The 27341-nt window shown below is 45.2% G+C and overlaps 1 protein-coding gene across 11 annotated transcripts in view; it reads right to left on the bottom strand.

The window, feature by feature from the left end:
• Positions 1–27341, bottom strand: part of LOC115135044 (protein bicaudal C homolog 1-like) — a 79175-nt gene that overhangs the window by 4155 nt on the left and 47679 nt on the right. Inside the window, exons 5-20 of one of the 11 annotated variants that reach the window (XM_065023151.1) lie at positions 21390–21551; positions 18316–18369; positions 15677–15859; positions 12388–12639; positions 11467–11598; positions 10166–10355; positions 8839–8988; positions 8512–8699; positions 8252–8393; positions 7136–7307; positions 6672–6867; positions 6509–6548; positions 6248–6402; positions 5847–6009; positions 4586–4749; positions 280–379 (exon numbers count right to left, since the gene is read on the bottom strand). In XM_065023151.1, the coding sequence (XP_064879223.1) occupies positions 280–379; positions 4586–4749; positions 5847–6009; positions 6248–6402; positions 6509–6548; positions 6672–6867; positions 7136–7307; positions 8252–8393; positions 8512–8699; positions 8839–8988; positions 10166–10355; positions 11467–11598; positions 12388–12639; positions 15677–15859; positions 18316–18369; positions 21390–21551 (2443 nt within the window). Of the gene's footprint in view, positions 1–264; positions 380–4585; positions 4750–5846; positions 6010–6229; positions 6403–6508; positions 6549–6659; positions 6868–7135; positions 7308–8251; positions 8394–8511; positions 8700–8838; positions 8989–10165; positions 10356–11466; positions 11599–12387; positions 12640–15676; positions 15860–18315; positions 18370–21389; positions 21552–27341 lie in introns of all 11 variants that reach the window. The other 10 variants (XM_029669265.2, XM_065023149.1, XM_065023143.1 and 7 more) reach the window with 10 other exon arrangements.

Consider the following 27341-nt stretch of genomic DNA (forward strand, 5'->3'; position numbering starts at 1 on the left):
TCGCTGGCTGTCAGACTGGCTGCCACTCAGGCAAGTGGCAGAGCCAGACAATAGAGGCCTAATGAAAATAGAAGTCAATTTCACACTGCCGCCATCAGGAGAGGTTCTGGCACGGCCCGACACCCCCTCCTTGACACTTCTGACAGGAGCTATTATCACCACATACAGCCCAGCAGGACCAGCTTGATCGCACACGTCATTGGAACTGGGTTCACACACACACACACGCTCATACACACATACACACACACGTTTGTACATTACCATAGTCATTCACACCTGAGATGGCAAGCAGCATTTTCCTGCGTGCTCCAAATGTGGTGATACCCAGCTCTTTCAGGTCCTGGTCTGTCAGAGTGAGGAAGGTCTGGAGATCGATCTGAAAAGAGTGCATGTTCACAGTCAATATCTTTATTATGCCACTTCACACTATACACCAGGGTTCCCCAACTGGCGGTATTAGAAACATTTGGGATTTTATTTGGCCCACCCAAGTTTTCTGAGCAAAAATAATACTAAAAACACCAGAAAATCATCCACTCAAGAAGAAATCGAATTGATGATCCCTGCTATACACTATAATAAATATATATATTTTTTTACAATAAAATCCCCCATTGCAACATAAAATAACTAATGCCCATCCCTTATCAAATATTTTCCATGTGCTCTAATATCAATAAAGCTATTAGTTGTATATAAATATAAGTCTAGTCACTAGCCCATGAAGTCCACTGCATAATATGTTGCTAAAAAGCTTAGCCTAGCTGCAACAGGCAGCTAAAAAGCTTAGCCTAGCTGCAATAGGCAGAAAAAAAGCTTAGCCTAGCTCCAACAGGCAGCGAAAAAGCTTAGCCTAGCTGCAATAGGCAGCAAAAAAAGCTTAGCCTAGCTGCAATAGGCAGCAAAAAAGCTTAGCCTAGCTGCAATAGGCAGCAAAAAAGCTTAGCCTAGCTGCAATAGGCAGCAAAAAAGCTTAGCCTAGCTGCAATAGGCAGCTAAAAAGCTTAGCCTAGCTGCAATAGGCAGCAAAAAAGCTTAGCCTAGCTGCAATAGGCAGCAAAAAAGCTTAGCCTAGCTGCAATAGGCAGCTAAAACATTGAATAGCACCATAAAAAGGACGGATCCATCCATAAATTCTAGCCAAGGCTTAGGGTAGCATATCTCTGCTATACTGTAGTCAGCCAAGCAGGGATGGATGAAGGCTCCTGCTCCTGTGTTAATGTGGTTAACCCATGCTGCATTTTACATTCACATTTTAGTCATTTAGCAGACGCTCTTATCCACAGTGACTCACAGTTAGTGCGTTAATCTTAAAATAGCTAGGTGGGTCAACAACATCACAGTCATAGTAAGTACATGTTTCCTCAATACAGTAACTATCAGCAAAGTCACAGCTAGTATTTTTTTATTTAAAGTTGCAGTTTTAACCAATCAGCATTCAGGATTAGACCCACCTGTTAAGCAATAAGGCACGAAGGGGTGTGGTATATGGCCAATATACCCCAGCCAAGGGCTGTTCTTAGGCATGATGCATCACGGAGGGCATGGTTACAGCCTTAGCCGTGGTATATTGACCAAATACCACAAACCCCTGAGGAGCCTTATTGCTAATATAAACTGGTTACCAATGTAATTAGAGCAGTAAAAATAAATGTTTTGTCATACCCGTGGTGTTCAGTCTGATTTACCATGGCTGTCAGCCAATCAGCATTTTCGAGCCCTGAATGCTGATTGGCTGACAGCGGTGGTATATCAAACTGTATACCACGGGTATGACAAAACACTTATTTGTACTGCTCTAATTACGGGCCTTATTGCTTAAATAGACTAGGTATTATAAAGGATTTGTGAAGGATTCAGTTATGGTTCATTCTAAGTGGGACATACAATTAACTAAATGACAAGTCATTAATGACCATTATGCTACTTCTCAACAACAACAACAACAATTATATACAATTTAACCTATATGCAGTGGTGTAAAGTACTACTTAGTAGTTTTCTTGGGTATCTGTATTTGACTATTTATATTTTTGACAACTTTTACTTTACTACATTCCCCCCCAAAATATACACTGCTCAAAAAAATAAAGGGAACACTAAAATAACACATCCTAGATTTGAATGAATGAAATATTCTTAAATACTTTTTTCTTTACATAGTTGAATGTGCTGACAACAAAATCACACAAAAATGATCAATGGAAATCAAATTTATCATCAACCCAATTGAGGTCTGGATTTGTAGTCACACTCAAAATTAAAGTGGAAAACCACACTACAGGCTGATCCAACTTTGATGTAATGTCCTTAAAACAAGTCAAAATGAGGCTCAGTAGTGTGTGTGGCCTCCACGTGCCTGTATGACCTCCCTACAACGCCTGGGCATGCTCCTGATGAGGTGGTGGATGATCTCCTGAGGGATCTCCTCCCAGACCTGGACTAAAGCATCCGCCAACTCCTGGACAGTCTGTCGTACAACGTGGCGTTGGTGGATGGAACGAGACATGATGTCCCAGATGTGCTCAATTGGATTCAGGTCTGGGGAACGGGCGGGCCAGTCCATAGCATCAATGCCTTCCTCTTGCAGGAACTGCTGACACACTCCAGCCACATGAGGTCTAGCATTGTATTGCATTAGGAGGAACCCAGGGCCAACCGCACCAGCATATGGTCTCACAAGGGGTCTGAGGATCACATCTCGGTACCTAATGGCAGTCAGGCTACCTCTGGCGAGCACATGGAGGGCTGTGCGGCCCCCCAAAGAAATGCCACCCCACACCATGACTGACCCACCGCCAAACCGGTCATGCTGGAGGATGTTGCAGGCAACAGAAAGTTCTCCACGGCGTCTCCAGACTCTGTCACATGTGCTCAGTGTGAACCTGCTTTCATCTGTGAAGAGCACAGGGTGCCAGTGGCGAATTTGCCAATCTTGGTGTTCTCTGGCAAATGCCAAACGTCCTGCACGGTGTTGGGCTGTAAGCACAACTCCCAGCTGTGGACGTCGGGCCCTCATACCACCCTCATGGAGTCTGTTTCTGACCGTTTGAGCAGACACATGCACATTTTTGGCCTGCTGGAGGTCATTTTGCAGGGCTCTGGCAGTGCTCCTCCTTGCACAAAGGCGGAGGTAGCGGTCCTGCTGCTGGGATGTTGCCCTCCTACGTCCTCCTCCACGTCTTCTGATGTACTGGCCTGTCTCCTGGTAGCGCCTCCATGCTCTGGACACTACGCTGACAGACACAGCAAACCTTCTTGCTACAGCTCGCATTGATGTGCCATCTTGGATGAGCTGCACTACCTGAGCCACTTGTGTGGGTTGTAGACTCCGTCTCATGCTACCACTAGAGTGAAAGCACCGCCAGCATTCAAAAGTGACCAAAACATCAGCCAGGAAGCATAGGAACTGAGAAGTGGTCTGTGGTCACCACCTGCAGAACCACTCCTTTATTGGGGGTGTCTTGCTAATTGCCTATAATTTCCACCTGTTGTCTATTCCATTTGCACAACAGCATGTGAAATGTATTGTCAATCAATGTTGCTTCCTAAGTGGACAGTTTGATTTCACAGAAGTGTGATTGACTTGGAGTTACATTGTGTTGTTTAAGTGTTCCCTTTATTTTTTTGAGCAGTGTATGTACTTTTTACTGACACCCATACATTTTTCATGACACCCAAAATCACTCATTACATTTTGAATGCTTAGCAGGACAGAAAATGGTCCAATTCACACACTTATCAAGAGAACATCCCTGGTCATCCCTACTGCCTCTGATCTGGTAACTCACTAAACATAAATGCTTTGTTTGTAAATTATGTCAGTGTTAGTGTGCCCCTGGTTATCTGTATATATTTTTTTTTAAATGGTACCGTGTGGTTCGCTTAATATAAGGAATGTACTTTTAATACTTACATACGTTTTAGCAATTACATTTACTTTTGATACTTAAGTATATTTAAAACCAAATACTTTTACTCAAGTACTACTTTACTGGGTGACTTTCTCTTTTACTTGAGCCATTTTCTATTAAGGTATCTATACTTTTACAAGTATGACAGTTGGGCATTTTTTCCACCAATGGCTATGTCAAATCAAATCAGTCCAATTTCCTACCAGTGTGAAAACTTGAAAATAGCCTACTTCACCGTCAACAGTAACAGCGCTGATCGTATCAGACTTCTAACCGTTGTTTGATGAAGTAGATTTGGTGAACAAACATGTCTAGCACTTTATCCACATAATTGCTATTATGTAACTTATCAGTTAAAGGTTTTAATTAGAATGAGGTTATAACGTTAGTTAACGAAATACACGTATAAAGGTCACCCAAAGCGCACTATACAATAATTATTTTATAAACGCATTGAGGCTACACCATTTCTAGCCTAGGCAGCTCGACCACTCTGGGCTTCGTGGGCTACAACATTTCTATACATGCTTATGCTATTAAACAACTTTCAAAATCTATTTTATATTTGAATATGATGTTTCAAATAAGTGTATGTATATCTTAATGTTAGTTCACGAAAAGCATTTTATTTATTATAATTTTTTGCTACGGCGGCTATAGGCCAGTACCTCCTGTTGTTGGAACACGTCAGTGTATTTCCCCAGGCCCAGCTTGCTGAACAGCTCCGGCAGGTCCGACCCTTTGAGAGAGGACTGGAGACTGCAGCCATTGCTCCCGGTGACCGAGGAGATACAGTCCATGTAGTTACTGCTGCTCAGATAGTGCTCTGCAGCTGTCAGTCAGAAGCATTCACAGGAAGATGAGAGAAGTCAATGACGTTTAAAATAAATAAAACTAAATAAATAAATAAAACTTTTACCCCCTTTTCGTGGTATCCAATAGTTACAGTCTTGTCTCATCGCTGCAACTCCCGTACGGACTCGGGAGAGGCGAGAGGTCGAGAGCCATGCGTCCTCCGAAACACAACCCAACCAAGCCGCACTGTTTCTTCACACAATGCCCACATCCAGGTTAACACCAATGTGTCAGAGGAAACACCATACACCTGGCAACCGTGTCAGCATGCATGCACCCAACCCGCAACAGGAGTCGCTAGAGCACGATGGGACCAGGACATACCTGCCGGCCAAACCCTCCCCTAACCTGGATGACGCTGGGCCAATGGGTCTCCTGGTCGAGGCTGTCTGCGACAGAGCCTGGACTCGAACAAGGTTCTCTAGTGGCACAGCTAGCAACTGCGATGCAGTGCCTTAGACCACTACCCCACTCAGGAGCCCCAGACAGTCAATATTAAAGAAGATTTTCAGACAGTTATCATTGTAAAAAAAAAGATTAATTCAACATAAAATAAACCCTTCCGCATCTTGCTGCTGAAACGTTGTTGTGACTGAGACATTTGTATCTATTAAAGCAAAAGTATGCCATTTGATAATCTTTAATGTGTGCAATACAAGCCAAGATACTGTAGAATAAATGTGTGCTTCTCTACAGCATTACCAGTAATGATTGGCTTTGATGATAACAAATCATTTGATACAAGGGTAAGAACATGAGTTGGAAATGAACAGACGTATCTGGTCTCTTCAACTTTGCTAAGTGCAGGTGTGTAGGAGGAAGGAACACTTAAACACATCTACTCCCACACACTTATACACATTTTAATGAACAAGGCAATCTTCACACAGCATCTGCTGTTCAAGGTTAGACTTTGTTCCCTTTCTTTCTTACGTCATCATCATAACTTTCTCATCAACACTTTTGAGAGAGTTGACTGAGTGGGTGTGTTGATTTTCTTCCCTTTCTCTTTCTTCTCCTTTTGATTTCATCAACAAAAAAAAAGTTCAGACAAATATCTGCTGGGTAGCTCACCAGATTTGTTCTGCTTCCTCTTGGGACTGCTAACAGACGCTGGGAATTCGGCGTGGTTGACAAGACCGTTCCCAACCCCGTTCCTGTCCCTCCAGTTGTCAGAATCACTGCCGTTGCCCACGCCCTCTCTGCTGCCGGAGCGGGACAGGGACAGGGGGGAGCCCTGGGGGAGAGAAGGGGGATATCAGATCCTACTGATAGATACATGGGCTGCAGTTATAAGCTCTCAGTAATGGTTCAATTCAGTTAACTTTTTTGCTTTACAGATGTATCTTTTTTTATGTGTATTCATTATGATGTTTCATATTAGTCTTCACTTTTATATCATGTATGTTAGTAAAAACACATTCTCTTCAACAGTTGAGTGCTCCATTTGTGTTTACCTCATAGTCAGAGTTTACCTCGTAGGTGGTACTCATTGTGGGTTTGTAAGAAACGTGGTTGGCCCTGCGCAGCTCCTTGATGGTCTCCGCTGGCATGGACTTGGAAAAACCCAGACCACTCCACGTGTTAGTTGGGGTCCGTACCTCAGTCACAACAGGCTTCTTCAACATAGCTGGACACAGACACAGATAAAACCTCTGTTACCAGAAAGGTCTGAAAAAAATTAACACGGTATCCCTTGAGACTAGACAGGAACTGCCCGAAAGATTGACACTTACCTTTGGTTGCTAACAGCTTTTTCTGTTCATATTCAAGCGCCTGAAACGGAGAGGAAGGTCAGTGTCAGTTTTTCTACCCGTCATATTCACTTGAGCCATCCGCTGATGTGTGAGCGCGTGTATGTGAGAGAGAGAAGTGGAGTTGGAATACCTCTAGTTGTACCTGCATGTTGGCAAAGGAGGAATGTGGTGCCAAGCGGATCCTGTCCCTTTCGTTCTGCTGTGCTGCCCTCTCTGCTGCCCTCTCTGCTGCCCGCTCACTGCCCGGCGCCCTCTTATCCGTCACAGGGCCGTCTGAAGCACTCGACTCTGGGTCTGACAGGAGGCAGTCTGAGCTGTGGGGGCGGGACAACAGAGAGCTACGATCATATTAGAAAAACAGCAAGGTACAAACCCCGTCACAACAGAGAAGCTTTCAGCACAGACAAGACATACAGGACAGTCTATTTACTATTATTTTCTTACCAACCAAACAAACATATTTTATAAAGCCCTTTGTATATCAGCAGTTGTCACAAAGTTCTTTCATTTTCTATTCTATGAATGTATGAACCGGAATGAGTTACAGTCGTATTGTCGTACCCTTTAGGCATAGGAATGAAAGAATGAGGACTTCTATAGTCTTACTGTAGCTCTGGACAGACATACTGGAGATGGGAGTTCTTGGTCCCCTGGAGGAGCTCCACCGCATGCCGTTTCCCTGACGTCTTACAGGAAGCCAGCATCTGTTTTAGCTCGTTCCCATTGGCTGAGTGAGATGGGCTTCTGGGCATGCCCACTTCCACAAAGGTGTCAGAGCCTGGCAGAGAGAAAGTAAAAGAGCATATGTGAAGAAACAGTAACGTGGGATATTATATTCCTTCCTTCGTGAGTTAATGAAGTTAGTCAATAGGCTATATATCTGACTGTATGTGCTATTATACTCTTTACATTATTGTATCATCCCTGTGCTTGACAACCAAGTTTTTGTTCTTCCAAAGCAACCTTTTCTTTCTCGAGTGCCTTGTTGCTCAGCTTTCCATCGTCTGTCATGTATACATTTCAGTACATTGTTTGCACCTGTAAGTCACGCTGCATGATGGCTTGAGCGTGACTAAATGTAGCTGCTAAAACGTACAGTTGGCCCCGGTGTTAATAAAAAACAGAAGCAGTCTAATGAAGGAGCTTTTCTCTTATTTTCCCACTCTTCCAGGCAGTAAACCGGCTTGCAGAATAGGATCTGTGTGTGTGAGAGTGTAGGCCTCCTCGATATGCTTTTATTCGGTTGTTTCTCCCTGGGCTTGATGGTTATGGGGAGCAGAGCCAGTTGGAACAGGATGGAGAACACAGGAGGAGGTCAGGGAGAGGAAACAGTTACTACTGTGACCAGCCAGGCTGGAGGCGGAGGCTGGGGAGCCCACTGAGCTCCAGTTCCAACAACACGGGAATGTGAGGAGCGTGAGAGCTAGGCTACACTCAAACCACACATGTTAGAGACGCAGGAAATTAGGGACCTCAACCACTGGAATACCAGCCATCAATGTCACCCTGCTGCAACCTTAGAAAAGTTGTTTGAGAATAGGGACTGGACCACATATTGATCTACGTATAAGAACAAGACAAATATATTGTGGTAAAAATTCACTTACAGGTAATAAGGCCAAATACCAAGGCTGTCTTTTGAGTATTATAAACCTTTTTAAAGTATAGCTACAAGAGTTACACATTTCCTTGTTGTCTGTAGGTGCGGTGTATACGTGTTACCTTCGTCTTGGTTGGACTTGCTGGAGCGAGGTTCTGACTGGTTGTGTACGCTGGCCTCCTGAACTGAGTCACACTGGTTGGGGTTCAGAACTGTGTCTGCCAGAGATGCACTGGACATCCTTCCATAGACTGAGCCAGGGTGCTGCACACACACACACACACACACTGTAGCCCTATAAAGAATACTCACTATAGGCAAGGTATTCAATGTAACATTCAATGTAACAGTTAGTGAATATGCGTCTATAAAAATCCGCCACCTTTACATGTCCATTCATGGTACAGGGGCCTTTGGAGCAGTCAGGGACTCCGTTGGTCTGCTTGTCGATCGGGGCGAGGCCGGGGGGAGGGGAGGGAGTGTTCTGGGTGTACCCCTTGACCCCAGAGAGCAGGATACTGCTCAGAGTGGCCTGGGCTACAGGGTGCATCATCAACTGAGACGAGAAGCCTGGACACATGAGGGAGGAAATTCCTTGGTGTTATCGTAACACTTTCATCATATCAATCCCTTCTAGCTATTTGTGATCAAGGTGAGACCCCAATGTGTGAGATCGTGAGCGATTGTGCACCAACCAACTGTAACTTACCTTGTGTGCTGGTGAGAGAGCTGGGCCACAGTGAGGGGGAGGGAGACGGGGGGTTCTGCAGGGGGCTCATGGAAGAGTTCAGACTGTTGAGGACAGAGTTTGGAGCCGGGGAGCTACTGAGAGAATGGGGCGCTGATGGCCCCAGGAGGCCTGGAGGAGAGAAATACACAGTATAAGACTGTGTCTCTGATGGCCCCAGGAGGCCTGGAGGAGAGAAATACACAGTATAAGACTGTGTCTCTGATGGCCCCAGGAGGCCTGGATGAGAGAAATACACAGTATAAGACTGTGTCTCTGATGGCCCCAGGAGGCCTGGAGGAGAGAAATACACAGTATAAGACTGTGTCTCTGATGGCCCCAGGAGGCCTGGAGGAGAGAAATACACAGTATAAGACTGTGTCTCTGATGGCCCCAGGAGGCCTGGAGGAGAGAAATACACAGTATAAGACTGTGTCTCTGATGGCCCCAGGAGGCCTGGAGGAGAGAAATACACAGTATAAGACTGTGTCTCTGATGGCCCCAGGAGGCCTGGAGGAGAGAAATACACAGTATAAGACTGTGTCGCTGATGGCCCCAGGAGGCCTGGAGGAGAGAAATACACAGTATAAGACTGTGTCTCATTACAGTATCACTCTACAATTCATTTCTTCCCACACCAGTAATAGATATTATTACACACTACCACCATCACTCATCAAATCCTTTCATATCAGTGGTCAGGATTGAAATAAGAGAGAGACATTTGAGAGAACTGGGCCTTTGACAAATATAACTCAACACAGTCAATAACTTAATGCTAAACTATGCTACTTTCAACCCAAACATATCAAAGCAGACTGAAACAGGTTTGTGGGTTTGACAAACGGCTCATTTGACTCCAGAAATAAGGCTTGGATTTCTCTGGCAGGCTGAGCTGTAATCTGATGGAGAGGGATGTAGTAATTAACTACAGGCCGAGCTGTGGAGGCCCATATCTTACCCATGGGCCTTTGGGTTCATACTGTACACCCCAGGAAGAGATAGCTTAAGCAGGACAATCATTCACACTGTCAATGTGGTCAGTTTCCAGACATAAACCTCCTACACACAACAGTTTATCTCATGATACAGAACTCCTGATTCATTCTGTTTGTCTCTTATTTATTATTGTCATTTTGTTTCCTTTCACAAGATAACAATAAAGTTGGATTACATATTACACTCAAGCCTCTTTTTCAATCCCTGATCTATAAACGTGTGTGGGAAAGGGCCTTGGGTTGACCTGGTTCATTTTCTTAAAGAACTCTCATAAGGGTGTAAGAGGCGGATGTAAAGAGAACTCCATTACCCAGACTGCTCAGCCCCAGGCCAGCTGAGGCCAGGATGTCCAGGCCGACGGGACAGATGAGAGTGGGGGAGGGGCCGATGGTTGAGGAGGACAGGGCGGATGAAACTCCGTTGCTCTCCAGACCCAGCAGAAACTTCCGGGCCTCGTACATGTTCACTGCATTCCGCTCCACACTCTTTACGATCACAGACTGGGAAAGAGAGAGTGGAAGAAAGAGAGAGACGGAGAGACGAAGCAAAAAAGAGAAAACGAAATGGCAGGTTGTTGTCAGCATGAAATGCACTTCAGCAACGTAATTAATTGTTTCTTTAATGGAATGAACAGTGGAATCAAAAAGGGATTAGTAAAATGTCAAAACATAATTTTTTATAAAGTGGTTCATTTTAATTCACGCGTGAGAAAGCTTAAGGGACAGGATATTCAACTTTCTCCAGTTCCAGCATTACCATTAAGAGTGCTTAGAAAACAGTGAGGAATAAAGAATGAACATGCACACAAATAATTTCTGTGGCCCTAAACTTGCCAAAGTTGGTCCTGCCAAATCGAGTCCAGGGTGTGGAGTTCTGTCTCCACACCCTCCTTTATGGAGTAGCCAAATAGCCAGAAGCAAAGCGGTGTTTGGAAGGCCATTTGGATTAGTAGTGTCACCTCGTTAAAGAAGAGAGGTCTGGGTAGGGCTGCGTTTACACTGGCACCACACCACCGTTTCCCACTGGCCTGTCTGGGTTTGGGCATCATGCCGGGCACACTGAGGAAAGGGCACCTGGCGAAGGTGGTTAGGCTGGGGCCCAGCAAATTTGATCTGCCTACTATATTGTTTGGATTTATGACGCAAGGTGCTTTGTAGTTAGGTAGGGCTGGGAATTGCCAAGGACCTCACGATACGATATTATCACAATACTTAGGTGCCGATAGGATATGTATTGTGATTCGTTACGGTGATTTGTTGTTCCAAACATATTGCTCACCATATGTCTGCTGGAGAGAGATGAGAGCCATGAGAAAATGAGTTTTGACCAGTCAGGGAAATAAAAGTGCTGAAAACATGTTGGCTCACTATTTAAAAAGAAGATGAGAACAAGCTATAAGATGAAAAATACCGGAGTCTTAGAGTCAAATATCAATATATTGTCCAAAAATAATATCGCTCTGTGTAACTATCGATTTTTTCCAGCACTATAGTCAGGGGCAGGAGAAAAACCTTGGATCTTAGCTGTAGCATTACCCTGGTAAAGTAGCTCCCTGGATTTGTGTTAAGGCCACTGTGTAACATACTAGATGTCCACGTTTTAGTGTGGTACCTTGCTGGGCTGCTTTGGTTTGGGCTTGATGCTGATGAAGACATCCAGCTGCTCCATCAGAGCGGTGATATACTGGGGCTCCACCTCGATGTCCTCTTTAATGTCAAACATCAGCACCAGCGGTAGACAGCCCTGTGGAACACACATCATCATCATCATCATCACGTTCCATGAAACAGACCCTTGTTACAGAACTAACACTCATAGAATACAACAGGGACATTTTTTTCTGACCAGACATTTCAATTAAGAGAGAAGGCTCAGTTTAAAAACCACTACTTGAGAAATTCCAAAACAATTGACCAAAAAAGCCTGTTTTGCATGATCCCACCACAACCTCATTCCTACGTTATATTCATCTGAGCGATAGAGAGGCCTTCCCATTGTGTGTAATTAAACTAGTTGGGCCAAGCTGGTGGTGACAGGCCGGGGCCGGAGCTGTAATTTACAGTCTGATGGTCTAAACATGGCTCTCTGTGGGGGAGGCTCATCTCCTCGTCAAATGACTCGGTTCTCCCAAGGCAGACCAGAGGGGCCTCTTCTTGTGTGACCCCATGTCCAGACAAAAAAAGTTATGTTTACAAAAGGACTTCTGCATTTTTAAAGAGTCTTTGGGCAAAACTTCCACAGACAAAGGACATCAACACTAGCATAGCTGCCTTATATTATGATTAATGTTACATTAAGCAGGATGCCAAAATCTTTAAATGTAATGTCTTTGACATCTTGCTCAGCAAATGTTTTTACCCAAAGACAATTAAATGAAAAACATTTGACCAAGACACCCACAAAGCTGAAAGTGTCTTGGTCAGGGTCAGAACACAATAAAACTCTTATTCAACAGAAATCCATATGCAGGGTCATTCTCCAACAGAAACAAGGCAATTACTTAATCTATACAAACCAAGCATGGACACATACCATGAGGTACTGGCGCGCCACGCAGACAGACTCGATGATTCCCTGGATGTAAACAGTAGATTTCTTCTGGGGGCTGTTGGGGTCGGGGAAGTGGATCTGGGCTCCTGTCCTCTGGGTGATGTGCTTGATGTTGCTGCCGTTGCGGCCCATCATGAAGAGGTGGTGCTGGGGGGCGATGTCCAGGTGGGTACTGACTGAGATGGCACTGGCCAGGCTGCCCGCCAGGTGCTCCAGCAATATGGCAGTGCCTCTCTGGGATGAGATGAAAATCAATCAATAAATATATCAATACAATCAGTCAATCTGCAGAATCTAGCAATATTTAGATTAGTATTTTCTTACAGTGTGCAGACAATAGCAAAGGCTAGATTTTTCAAACAGAAATTTGCATCCTGTCGCTCTAACTCCAAAATGTTTTGGGACACTAAAGTCCATGGAGAATAAGAGCACCTCCTCCCAGCAGCCCACTGCACTGAGGCTAGAAAACACTGTCACAATCGATAAATCCACGATAATCGAGAATTTCAATAAGCATTTCTCTACGGCTGGCTATGCTTTCCTCCTGGCTACCCCAACCCCGGCCAACAGCTCCGCACCCCCTGCAGCTACTTGCCCAAGCCTCCCCAGCTTCTCCTACACCCAAATCCAGATAGCAGATGTTCTGAAAGAGCTGCAAAACCTGGACCTGTACAAATCAGCTGAGCTAGACAATCTGGACCCTCTCTAAAAGTATCCGCCGCCATTGTTGCAACCCCTATTACCAGTCTGTTCAACCTCTCTTCGTATAGTCCGAGATCCCTAAAGATTGAAAAGCTGCCGCGGTCATCCCCCTCTTCAAAGAGGGTGGCACTAGACCCAAACTGTTATAGATCTATATCCATCCTGCCCTGCCTTTCTAAAGTATTCGAAAGCCAAGTTAATAAACAGATCACTGACCATTTAGAATCCCACCGTACCTTCTCAGCTGTGCAATCCGGTTTTCGAGCTGATCACGGGTGCACCTCAGCCACGCTCAAGGTACTAAACGATATCATAACCGCCATCGATAAAAGACAGTACTGTGCAGCTGATCTGGCCAAGGCTTTCACTCTGTCAATCACCACATTCTTATTGGCAGACTCAACAGCCTTGGTTTCTCAAATGACTGCCTCGCCTGGTTCACCAACTACTTCTCAGACAGAGTTCAGTGTGTCAAATCGGAGGGCCTGTTGTCCGGATCTCTGGCAGTCTCTATGGGGGTATCACAGGGTTCAATTCTCAGGCCGACTCTTTTCCCTGTATACATCAACGATGTCGCTCTTGCTGCGGGTGATTCCATGATCCACCTCTACGCAGACGACACCATTCTGTATACATCTGGCCCTTCTTTGTACACTGTGTTAACTAACCTCCAAACAAGCTTCAATGCCATACAACTCTCCCTCAGTGGCCTCCAACTGCTCTTAAACTCCAAATACCTCCTAGGTGTCTGGCTAGACTGTAAACTCTCCTTCCAGACTCATATTAAACATGTCCAATCCAAAATTAAATCTAGAATCGGCTTCCTATTTCGCAACAAAGCCTCCTTCACCCACGCCGCCAAACATACCCTCGTAAAACAGACTATCCTACCGATCCTCGACTTCGGCGATGTCATTTACAAAATAGCTTCCAATGCTCTACTCAGCAAACTGGATGCAGTCTATCACAGTGCCATCCGTTTTGTCACCAAAGCCCCTTATACCACCCACCACTGTGACCTGTATGCTCTAGTCGGCTGGCCCTCGGTACATATTCGTCGCCAGACCCACTGGCTCCAGGTCATCTATAAGTCTATGCTAGGTAAAGCTTCACCTTATCTCATTTCACTGGTCATGATAACACACACCCGTAGCATGCGCTCCAGCAGGTATATCTCACTGGTCTTCCCAAAGCCAACACCTCTTTGGCCACCTTTCCTTACAGTTCTCTGCTGCCAATGACTGGAACAAATTGCAAAAATCTCTGAAGCTGGAGACTTATATTTCCCTCACTAACTTTAAATATCAGCTATCTGAGTAGTTAACCGATTGCTGCAGCTGTATATAGCCCATCTGTAAATAGCCCACCCAATCTACCTACCTCATCCCCATATTGTTTTTATTTACTTTTCTGCTCTTTTGCCAGTATTTCTACTTGCACATCACCATCTGCTCATCTATCACTCCAGTGTTAATTTGCAAAATTGTAATTACTTCGCTACTATGGCCTATTTATTGCCTTACATCCTCACGCCATTTGCACATACTGTATATACTTTCTTTTTTTCCTATTGTGTTATTGACTGTACGCCTGTTTATTCCATGTGTAACTCTGTGTTGTTGTTTGTGTCGCACTGCTTTGCCTTATCTTGGCCAGGTCGCAGTTGTAAATGAGAACTTGTTCTCAACCAGCTTACCTGGTTAAATAAAGGTGAACTATATATTTTTAAATGTCCAGGCACTCTGTTCAAAGGAGCTAGAAAGGTCAGCGACTGTGTGGACAGCACTCTCAACTAAAGTTACCGACTGGGGCAAGGGAAAACACAGTAAAAAGGAGATTCATTTTGCACATCCAAATATGGCAAAAGTGCAGGAAGAAAAACCAATGAAAAGAGTGTTCACTCTCAGCTAGTGAACCAACAACATTTCAACCATAGTTTACACCACAGTAAACCACTGTTTTCCAATGCCACCTGGCAGCCAACAGAATGGTCTGATTCTAGGCCTCCGCAAACAATCATTGGATGAATTAGAAGGCCTTCCGATGGAACTCCAGCCTGAGGCCAGCACAGTAATCTACAGTGGCTTTGGCAGACCCCTTTTACAGAGCAAGGTCTCTCACTACATAGCATACATACTCCCCCCCCCAAAACCCCAGCCCCAATCTGGCCAGCATCCCAAGTTAAACTGACCCCGTCCACTAACTCCCCTAGGCTGGGTTGTACTGATGGCTAGAGTGCGGGTGGGTCAGTGTTAGGTGGGTGGTGGGGGTGTTGGGTTGAGTGGTGAGAAAGGCTCCAGAGCACCAGCCACAGCTCTGAGACCCAGGGGAGAAGGGGAGAGGAAGAGGGAGCTCCAGACAACTTATATTAGACATTTACTTGCTCATGGGCTAGAGAACAGTGCTTAGTTTTAAAGGCAACAGTACTGTAATTCCCACTAGGGAGCTGACCAAGCAACCCTCTGGTCACAGCAGTCCACTTCTCGAACCACTAGGCCCCAACCCCTGCTGTTCACTAAGTACTGTGGTATGTTGGTGGGTAGATGTGAGGGGTGTTGCTGGGCCTCACCTTGACGGCACTAGAGTTGTTCTGGGAGCCGCGGACCACTCCGGTGGTCCCATAGAGACGTGTGGGGGGCTTGAAGGAGACAGTGAGGTTGTATGTCTGGGAGATGTGCTGCACTGTGGGGGAGCCTGGGTCAGGCTGCACGATGGCTGGCAGCTCAAACGACAGAACCAGAGGGAGCAGCTCCTGAGAATGATAAAGATTAATAGACCAAGAGAAAGAGTGTGTGAGGGAAGGGCGAGAGAGAGGAAAATACATGCAGTCAGTGGTGTAAAGTAAATAAGTAAAAATACTGCTTATGTTGTTTTTTGGAGGGATCTGTAATTTACTATTTATATTTTGGACAACTTTTACCTCACTACATTCCTAAAGAAAAGATGCACTTTTTACTCCCATACATTTTCCCTGGCACCAAAAAGTACTAGTTTGGAATGCTCAGGTAGGACAGGGTTGGCATGTACACATCTACACAGACATTACATGTCCCACTTCAGCCGGGAGTGGCCAAACATGGCATAGAAATGTTTTAACTCAATAAAACCACTGACTGCTGTCTATCACAATGGGTTCAACTGTGCCAGTACTCAGTAGGGACCGGAGGCGTTAGGCCCTTCATCACACACATGCTACAGCAGACTTCCATTGGGAGCTGATTAAACATACAGTACAACACTGTAGTAGCAGATCATGTCTGCTCCTAGACAGTCTGTTCATACTCAGACTGTGAATGTTAAGGTAAAGTCACTAAATAATAAATCAAGTCAAGCCATCACAGAGAACAGAGACTAAAAGTGGACTCCATCACTCAAATCACAGCAGTCATTCAAACAGCCTAGATGGAGGCCAGGAGAATTTGCTGACAAGTTCATACATACACATAAGTCTACTCATGTATGCACACACACACACACACACACACACACACACACACACACACACACACACGCAGACTTATCCAAACACTCAGTCTTGGGCAGTGCGCCATAGCTTAGACTGCCAGAGAAGGACAAACAGCATGAATTACTCCGACCAAAGAAATACACCCATGATTAATCCCATATGTTTCTGGGCCTAGTTTTATATCATGTTGCAGGAGTTCCACTGTAAAGTCAGAGCCAATGAGTATGGAAACACAGAGTGGACAAACAGAACGGCCCAACCAGGCGCTCTGAATGAACAACAGCTTAGATAGAACTACCATAAACTTTTTAAAACAGGTCTTCCAGGCAACTTTAAGCTTAATATGTATTCAATCTGGAGGTGAGAATGAGTCAAGCAGACAAAAGGACAGAAAGGAAGACATTGTTTAAAGACTGTATAACGACGACACAAAGACTAAATACAGACAAAAGCGTTCATTATACACAATCAAGTTTAAGGGTACAACTCAATCTGAGCCTTCCCTTTAAAACAGCCAGAAGACCAACGTTCCGGGACAAACAAGGGATGTTCCACATCTGCACTACAGGGAAGGGAAAACTCATCCAATCCATTCAATCATTGTTTTGGTCCCAGGCAGAGACAGATGAGGCCACCCAGGATCATGTACTGTTAACCAAAACAGCAGAGGCTGCTCCGGAACAAACAAACTATGAAAGGTCGTCTCTAAACCCTGCTGCTAGAGGATAGTGTATATCGAAGTGGCGACGATTAATTTATTTTCCTACATTTTTTTATGGCAGCCAACATCAGTACGAAGCAGAGTAGGGATTTTATTTGCGTGAAGGGGTGGAGGGTTGTTGGATGTTTGGGTTAATGGTAGCTGGGTAGGTGTTAATACCGTATGTGGGTTGGCTGTACAGGTGTTGTCATATGGTTGGGCAGTATGAAAAGAATATGCCAAAGGGTACAGGTGTGAATAGTTGTACTGAGTGGCATGAGTAAGGACAGGGTACAGGTTTGGGTAGTAGCTGGGCTGCTGTTTGGGGCGAGGGGTGCTAAGTGATTAGGTGGACTGGTAGAGTGTGGTTGCTAGGTGTTTGGCTTCGGGAGCCGAGGAGTCCTGCTTGGACTGACAGAAGCAGGCAGGATGTCAGAGGAAAGTGCTCTTTGATCCTCCCCACTCATCCGCTGGCTGCGTGTTCTTTGGAGTGTAGAACAGATCATGTGGCTATTACAGCTTATTTTATAAACCCCTTCCTACAACAACCGTACCCTCAAATGCTACTTCCAAATTCCATTTGTTAACTTTTTTATCAAGGAAGTGCATGAACTGGGTTGCGCCCTGTTGTCTGTGAAAACACACTCTTTCGTGCACTCTCTCGCACTCAGCTTATTTGTCTTGGTCCACTCAGAGAGGGAGCACGTGCGTGCAAAGAATTGTGATGGGAGAGAAAATAGAGGAAGGTCTGGACCGCAGAGGCTCACACGAGTGGAATGGCCCTCCTTCCTCTGAGATGGATCAGGAGCTCTACCAAGCCAGACGCACTGTGTGCTGGGCTTGAACCGGTTGCTCTGTACCCTGTTCCACATGGTTTACGGCCAGAGCATTACCACAGAGTTCACAGGCTCCACAGCTAACACATGTAGTTAAAAGACAACTAAATGATGACTGTAGTGACACAGGCTTACAATAACAGCCTGTTCAGAGTTCTATAGCTCAGACCTCAGAGAGACCTCGATAGAAATGACATCCAACTTACTCTGATTTTGGATCGAGCTGCCTCTACCCCTCCTGGCTGGCCTGCAATGGACACCTGTTCAGATGGACAGACAGAAGTCATTGTTATAGTTTAGCTATTACCGTTACATCAAAACTGGAATCTAAAGCCGTGAAAAGAGAACCTTTGGCAAAATGTCCATTTAGTCCAGTCATTCTCATTTCCTTTACATTTTGCAGACGCTCTTATCCAGTGACTTACAGTTAGTCCATTCATCTTAAGATAGCTAGGTGGGACAACCACATATCACAGGCATTGAAAGTAATTTTTTCCTCAGTAATGTAGATGTCAGTAGACTCAGAGCTAGAAGGTGGGAGGGGTGGGGGGGTGTCAAGTACAAGTGCTGGCTAGCTGTATAAACCCCCCAAAAAAAGGTTGTTTTTCATCACAACCCGATCAGAATAACCCCATAAAGAGGAGGGTGGTTTGTAGACTCTTACCATCTTTAAGAACCCAGAACCAGCCATTGCCTTTCATCACTTTACATCCTGACTGTGGGCCTGTGATTAAAATAATTATGACATAAATAAAATAAAAGAGATAAAAGTCTTTATTAGATATCCTGCCAGCGGTTCGGTAATCTCTCTCCTCCTCTCTCCCTTTTCAAGCCCTTCATCGGTAACTTACCATAACGGCACAAACCAGGCTTTGGCCGACAGAGCCATCACTCCGGACTAAATTTAATCAGCACTTCTGAACAAATTAAGCCCCAGTCTTTAAGACTAGCTGGTAACAAAAAAAGAGAAAAAAAAGAAATGCCCATAGGAAAGAAATGAGAATAACTCGATCTACAGCAATACTTTAAGTGAACCACAAAGAATATTAAACACATAAGATACTTAATGAGTGACAACAACAATATATAAAAGGTAACTTTATCCCATTCCTTAACAATATTAAAGCAGATCTAATTAGATGGAATAATCTTCCCATAAATCTTACAGGTAGAATAAACCAACGTTTTCAGACTTATTCTCAGTAATACCAATGGGTGGTTTTAACCTTCCAGACTTAGAATTGTATCAACTCGCCACCCAGAGCTTTAACTTGTGACATATTGTTAAATGCACTAAAGAAGAATAATGGGGTACATATTGAAGATGCACATGCTGAATCTTTTCACGTCTATCTTCAAATGATAAAGCTAAGAACATTAACAACCTCAATCCTTGGATAGCTTTTCAGAATTCGCTGATAAATTGGTCCACATGGAAAACTAAAGGCATAGAAACCGGAAATGACTTGGTAACAGGAAATACATTTATTAAAAAGCAGTTTTTGACTGACCAATGTAGATATTTTCAAATACATTGTAACATAAAAGTTTAATATCACAACATTTATTTCGAAATCTTTTGTGTATCCAATCAATCTTGAGGGTATCCTATTTGAGTCAGAAAAGGATATTCATATGATAGGTAAGATATACAAAACCTTGCAGAGAGCCTATCCAACTGACAATCTGTTAGAAAACAAACTATTGGAACATAGACTTAAAAAGAGCTGATGTTGTTACAAGATGGAGGGAATGTTGTAACATATCTAACCAAATTACAGTTAACAAAAATGTATGCTTAATCCAGTATAAACTACTGTAAAAATTCACAATTTCTACAGCACAACGGCAGAGTCACCTCTTAAGTGTAAAACTAACAATGATTCAATAATCCATACCTTCTGGGAATGTTAGAAAGTCCAAAAGTTATGGGCGGAGTTCGAAAGTTGGCTGTCAGAAGTATTACAATGTCAATATACTTTGAATCCGTCTGTCTGCATATTTTTAAAGACATGGTATATGAGGGGCCAATGAGATACCCAATGGGTTGGAAAATACTTTTCTCGAAAATCATCTTGAAAAAACGTTTGCTTAACTGGAAATCAACCAATCCTCCATCGTTAACAAAATGGAAAGGTCAAATGCGCTATTATCTAAATGTTGAAAGTGCTTGAGCGACGGAGAGAAACAAAATGGTGTAGTTTGAGGCAATGCGGGCGCTGAGGGCGTGAGGTGGTGGGTCTGGGCAAGTGTGATTTTGTTGATCTTTGTGAGCGTTTGTATGCTGTCATTTGTATGTTTTGTATTGTTAAAAAATTATAATCATACAACAACAAAAATAAATTGGCAGCTTGCCTCCTCCAGAGGTGTATGTAAATCGTAATTACAGCTGGTTCCTACGGCTCGTCTATTCAATCCAGCCCCAACACACTCGCTTCCTATGGTGCAGCCAATTAAAACAGCAAATTTCAACGGCTCTCTGCAACATGGCCACTGAATGCCACTCTAGCAACTAGCAAATGAGACATACTCAAAAACAGAACACGTCTCCTTCCTGAGCGGTATGACGGCTGCTTGGTCCCATGGTGTTTATACTTGTGTACTATTGTTTGTACAGATGAACGTGGTACCTTCAGGTATTTGGAAATTGCTCCCAAGGATGAACCAGACTTGTGGAGGTCTACAATTATTTTCTGAGTTCTTGGCTGATTTCTTTTGATTTCCCATGATGTCAAGCAAAGAGGCACAGCATTTGAAGGTAGGCCTTGAAATACATCCCCAGGTACACCTCCAATTGACTCAAATTATGTCAATCAGAAGCTTCTAAAGCCATGACATTATTTTCTGGAATTTTCCAAGCTGTTTAAAAGATACAGTCAACTTAGTGCATGTAAACTTCTGACCCACTGGAATGGTGATACTGTGAACTCTAAGTGAAATATTCTGTCTGTAAACAATTGTTGGAAAATGACTTGTGTCATGCACAAAGTAGATGTCCTAACCGACTTGCCAAAACTATAGTTTGTGAACAAGAAATTTGTGGAGTGGTTGAAAAACAAGTTTTAATGACTCCAACCGAAGTGTATGTAAACTTCTGACTTCAACTGTATACCAGTTCCATGTGGTTAAAAAAAGTAAATACAGCCTGTGCAAACAGAGAAGCCATGACAGTCCCACACAAATGTGGTTGGTGATGGCACAGCACATTAACTGGTATTCAGTCTATCAGATCCAGTATACATTGTTAATTGTATATATACGGTGGTATCGCTCTCTGTACCTGGTTGCTCTTCTCCGCCTGGTTGTTGCGGTTGGAGTCTGGGAAGTGGATGTGGCAGCCCGTGTCCTCCATCACCTTCTTGATGTTGTTGCCTCCCTTGCCGATGACGTGGGAGTGCTCTGTGTGGGACACGTCCATCTTAAGGGTTACCCTGTTACTCTGCTGGGGAAAGGAAGGAGGCGGAGACACTCTTCTTAAGCATGGCCTGCCAGACAATGTTCACTTATTAGTGAATGATATGATAGAAATCTAACATGCGTAAATATTCAATTCTATACCAACATATGACTGTAAACCATGACAATATTGTGAATATTGACACAGCTTAAATATTGGGGCTCCCGAGTGGCACGGTGGTCTAAGGCAATGAATCTCAGTGCTTGAGGCATCACTACAGACACACTGGTTCGAATCCAGGCTGTATCACAACCGGACGTGATTGGGAGTTCCATAGGGCCGCGCACAATTGGCCCAGCGTCGTCCAGGTTTGACAGGTGTAGGCCATAATTGTAATTAAGAATTTGTTCTTAACTGACTTGCCTAGTTAAATAAAGGTTAAATAAAAAATTAGAAATATATTGACATAGCTTGAATGCTCCTCGGCTAATAAACAAACGGGCCAGAACAAAACTAGACTATCAGTCTAATAGTAGAATGACTTTGAAGACAAATATGATGCATCTCTTCCACCCACACCCACGGCTCTGGTACAACACCACTGCCAGGCAGATGGGTCCACCACGAGAAGCTAATACCAGTCCCCAATGCTCCACTTAGAGGCGTGAGGAATATAACCAATCACATCCAATTACATGGATCTAAAGCAGATAAGCCTAAAAGTATGTTGTTTACAAATGTTGTTTAAAAAAAGTTTCACTTGACAAATCCATTGATATTAATGCCAGCTAATCATAGTTGTTTCATATTCAACTCATTGGGGTGCAATATGTAGCCAATCATGTGGTGACCATGTGCGTATCCAAGATAATTGTGTAGTTTAGAGTGTGTAGTCTTAGAGTGATTATCTTAATTCACCGAGGTTAGCTAGCCAGCTATTTTGTCGTCCTTAACGTAGGAGACACTCCTAGCTAGCCAATAGCCAGCCAACGTCTACTGAATAGAACTTTCGCATTCCGGTCGCATTCCGCTTCGCTCCACAGGTAGTATCACATTTTCATTTCATTTCATTACAGTCCCAACGGTGTGATTTGTTTGATCGTAGCTAGCTACATAGCTAGCTACATAGCCGTCTTTGTTTCAAAGATAATTGTGTAGTCTAGAGCGATTTTCTAGGTTAGCTAGCCAGCTATTGTCGTTCTCCTAACGCAACGTAACGTAACCAACACTGCTAGCTAGCCAGCTAGCTCCCGAAAAGCAGCATTGTAGAAATCTTCACACTCAACGGTACGACTTGATTAGGGTAGTGTCAACAACGCAGCTAGCCTACCCCAGCAGTACTGTATCATTTTAATCATTTTAGTCAATTAGATTCTTGCTACGTAAGCTTAACTTTCTGAACATTCGAGACGTGTAGTCCACTTGTCATTCCAATCTCCTCTGCATTAGCGTAGCCTCTTCTCTAGCCTGTCAACTATGTGTCTGTCTATCCCTGTTCTCTCCTCTCTGCACAGACCATACAAACGCTCCACACCGCATGGCCGCGGCCACCTAATCTGGTGGTCCCAGCGCGCACGACCCACGTGGAGTTCCAGGTCTCCGGTAGCCTCTGGAACTGCCGATCTGCAGCCAACAAGGCAGAGTTCATCTCAGCCTATGCCTCCCTCCAGTCCCTCGACTTCTTGGCTCTGACGGAAACATGGATCACCACAGACAACACCGCTACTCCTACTGCTCTCTCTTCGTCCGCCCACGTGCTCTCGCACACCCCGAGAGCTTCTGGTCAGCGGGGTGGTGGCACCGGGATCCTCATCTCTCCCAAGTGGTCATTCTCTCTTTCTCCCCTTACCCATCTGTCTATCGCCTCCTTTGAATTCCATGCTGTCACAGTTACCAGCCCTTTCAAGCTTAACATCCTTATCATTTATCGCCCTCCAGGTTCCCTCGGAGAGTTCATCAATGAGCTTGATGCCTTGATAAGCTCCTTTCCTGAGGACGGCTCACCTCTCACAGTTCTGGGCGACTTTAACCTCCCCACGTCTACCTTTGACTCATTCCTCTCTGCCTCCTTCTTTCCACTCCTCTCCTCTTTTGACCTCACCCTCTCACCTTCCCCCTACTCACAAGGCAGGCAATACGCTCGACCTCATCTTTACTAGATGCTGTTCCTCCACTAACCCCATTGCAACTCCCCTCCAAGTCTCCGACCACTACCTTGTATCCTTTTCCCTCTCGCTCTCATCCAACACTTCCCACACTGCCCCTACTCGGATGGTATCGCGCCGTCCCAACCTTCGCTCTCTCTCCCCCGCTACTCTCTCCTCTTCCATCCTATCATCTCTTCCCTCTGCTCAAACCTTCTCCAACCTATCTCCTGATTCTGCCTCCTCAACCCTCCTCTCCTCCCTTTCTGCATCCTTTGACTCTCTATGTCCCCTATCCTCCAGGCCGGCTCGGTCCTCCCCTCCCGCTCCGTGGCTCGGCGACTCATTGCGAGCTCACAGAACAGGGCTCCGGGCAGCCGAGCGGAAATGGAGGAAAACTCGCCTCCCTGCGGACCTGGCATCCTTTCACTCCCTCCTCTCTACATTTTCCTCCTCTGTCTCTGCTGCTAAAGCCACTTTCTACCACTCTAAATTCCAAGCATCTGCCTCTAACCCTAGGAAGCTCTTTGCCACCTTCTCCTCCCTCTTGAATCCTCCTCCCCCTCCCCTCCTCCCTCTCTGCAGATGACTTCGTCAACCATTTTGAAAAGAAGGTCGACGACATCCGATCCTCGTTTGCTAAGTCAAACGACACCGCTGGTTCTGCTCACACTGCCCTACCCTGTGCTCTGACCTCTTTCTCCCCTCTCTCTCAGATGACATCTCGCGTCTTGTGACGGCCGGCCGCCCAACAACCTGCCCGCTTGACCCTATCCCCTCCTCTCTTCTCCAGACCATCTCCGGTGACCTTCTCCCTTACCTCACCTCGCTCATCAACTCATCCCTGACCGCTGGCTACGTCCCTCCCGTCTTCAAGAGAGCGAGAGTTGCACCCCTTCTGAAAAAACCTACACTCGATCCCTCCGATGTCAACAACTACAGACCAGTATCCCTTCTTTCTTTTCTCTCCAAAACTCTTGAACGTGCTGTCCTTGGCCAGCTCTCCCGCTATCTCTCAGAATGACCTTCTTGATCCAAATCAGTCAGGTTTCAAGACTAGTCATTCAACTGAGACTGCTCTTCTCTGTATCACGGAGCGCTCCGCACTGCTAAAGCTAACTCTCTCTCCTCTGCTCTCATCCTTCTAGACCTATCGGCTGCCTTCGATACTGTGAACCATCAGATCCTCCTCTCCACCCTCTCCGAGTTGGGCATCTCCGGCGCGGCCCACGCTTGGTTGCGTCCTACCTGACAGGTCGCTCCTACCAGGTGGCGTGGCGAGAATCCGTCTCCTCACCACGTGCTCTCACCACTGGTGTCCCCCAGGGCTCTGTTCTAGGCCCTCTCCTATTCTCGCTATACACCAAGTCACTTGGCTCTGTCATAACCTCACATGGTCTCTCCTATCATTGCTATGCAGACGACACACAATTAATCTTCTCCTTTCCCCCTTCTGACGACCAGGTGGCGAATCGCATCTCTGCATGTCTGGCAGACATATCAGTGTGGATGACGGATCATCACCTCAAGCTGAACCTCGGCAAGACGGAGCTGCTCTTCCTCCCGGGGAAGGACTGCCCGTTCCATGATCTCGCCATCACGGTTGACAACTCCATTGTGTCCTCGTCCCAGAGCGCTAAGAACCTTGGCGTGATCCTGGACAACACCCTGTCGTTCTCAAATAACATCAAGGCGGTGGCCCGTTCCTGTAGGTTCATGCTCTACAACATCCGCAGAGTACGACCCTGCCTCACACAGGAAGCGGCGCAGGTCCTAATCCAGGCACTTGTCATCTCCCGTCTGGATTACTGCAACTCGCTGTTGGCTGGGCTCCCTGCCTGTGCCATTAAACCCCTACAACTCATCCAGAACGCCGCAGCCCGTCTGGTGTTCAACCTTCCCAAGTTCTCTCATGTCTCCCCGCTCCTCCGCTCTCTCCACTGGCTTCCAGTTGAAGCTCGCATCCGCTACAAGACCATGGTGCTTGCCTACGGAGCTGTGAGGGGAACGGCACCTCAGTACCTCCAGGCTCTGATCAGGCCCTACACCCAAACAAGGGCACTGCGTTCATCCACCTCTGGCCTGCTCGCCTCCCTACCACTGAGGAAGTACAGTTCCCGCTCAGCCCAGTCAAAACTGTTCGCTGCTCTGGCCCCCCAATGGTGGAACAAACTCCCTCACGACGCCAGGACAGCGGAGTCAATCACCACCTTCCGGAGACACCTGAAACCCCACCTCTTTAAGGAATACCTAGGATAGGATAAAGTAATCCTTCTCACCCCCCCCTTAAAAGACCTAGATGCACTATTGTAAAGTGGCTGTTCCACTGGATGTCATAAGGTGAAAGCACCAATTTGTAAGTCGCTCTGGATAAGAGCGTCTGCTAAATGACTTAAATGTAATGTAAATGTAAAATGTGCTAGAGGTCTTCACGGGTCCTAAAAGTTGGACCTGTTCCGAAACGGACCTGGGGCTCTCTCACCCGGACCCTATATGCATACATTTATTTAAAAAATATAGAGACCCGTTCCGAACAGACCCAAGGACAAGTAGGCCCATTCCGTAAAGACCTGGTTGGATCCAGACAGAGTCCGATCCAAGTGAAGGAAGCAGCAGAAAAGTCATTTAAGCTACTTTATTAACCAGAGCTGATACAGAGTGAGAGGAGGGAGGGAGAGGTGCCACTCTTATTTTATTTTTATTTAACCTTTATTTAACCAGGAAGGGCTCATTGAGATTAAAATCTCTTTTTCAACAGCGCCCTGGCCAAGATAGGCAGCACCAAGTCATTACAAAAAAATTACAGACAGACAACATGAAAAACTACAAGTAATCTAGTAAAAACCATTGAATTCACAAGAGTAGAAAACAGCAAATTGAAAACATTGACAGGTCAGGGAATCAGGCTCAAAATCCTTCATCAGTGATTTAAAAACACCAATTGGGACAAGTTCTTCCAGTTTAAAATAATTTTGTAAGGTGTTCCAAGACGATGACGCAGAGTACATAAAAGCCCCTTTTCCAAATTCAGTTGGGACATTTGGAACAGTTAGCAGGATCAAGTCCAGCGAACGAAGAGAGTACCCACCACCCAGCTCTAGCTGGCGGGGAGGGGCTGTACTGTAAGCGAGTGACACGGAGCAGAGAGGGAGAGACCGCAACCAACCAAGCTGACTCGCGCTATAGTAGACGAATAACTGCCATGGCTAGGTTATTTATCATCAAATATGATTACGTATTATCGGTCGACTGCATCAAACCAGAAGCTAGTGAAGCTAACGTTAGCTAGCTAGGCTAATTGAAGATGCAGTGCATACGCTCTCTCATCCTACAGTTACAAATATTAACTCCACTTAGAATATTCTCCCTCCCTCCCTCCCCTCCTTCAGGACAAGTCAGTTATAGTTACACATAACCGTGACTATCAGATCTGACCCATACGCGATTTGTGAAGCCCTCTACCGTGTGCAGAGAAAATACTTTGGCGTGTTATGATAAAACTCGCCCACAGGGGGTGCTATGGTGTGCCCATTTTGGGATGAGGATGTTTGTTGCCATAGAGACAAGACTTGCACCATGCTAAGCCATTACACACTCAGGAAATTAAGCACTGGCCACCTTGGTGGCAAGTCATATTACAAGTCTGAGATTCTCAAATTGAAGAGGAAGCAAACCAAGGCTTTCTAGAGCA

Source organism: Oncorhynchus nerka, linkage group LG10 (genome assembly GCF_034236695.1).
Source record: "Oncorhynchus nerka isolate Pitt River linkage group LG10, Oner_Uvic_2.0, whole genome shotgun sequence".
Lineage (NCBI taxonomy): Eukaryota > Metazoa > Chordata > Actinopteri > Salmoniformes > Salmonidae > Oncorhynchus > Oncorhynchus nerka.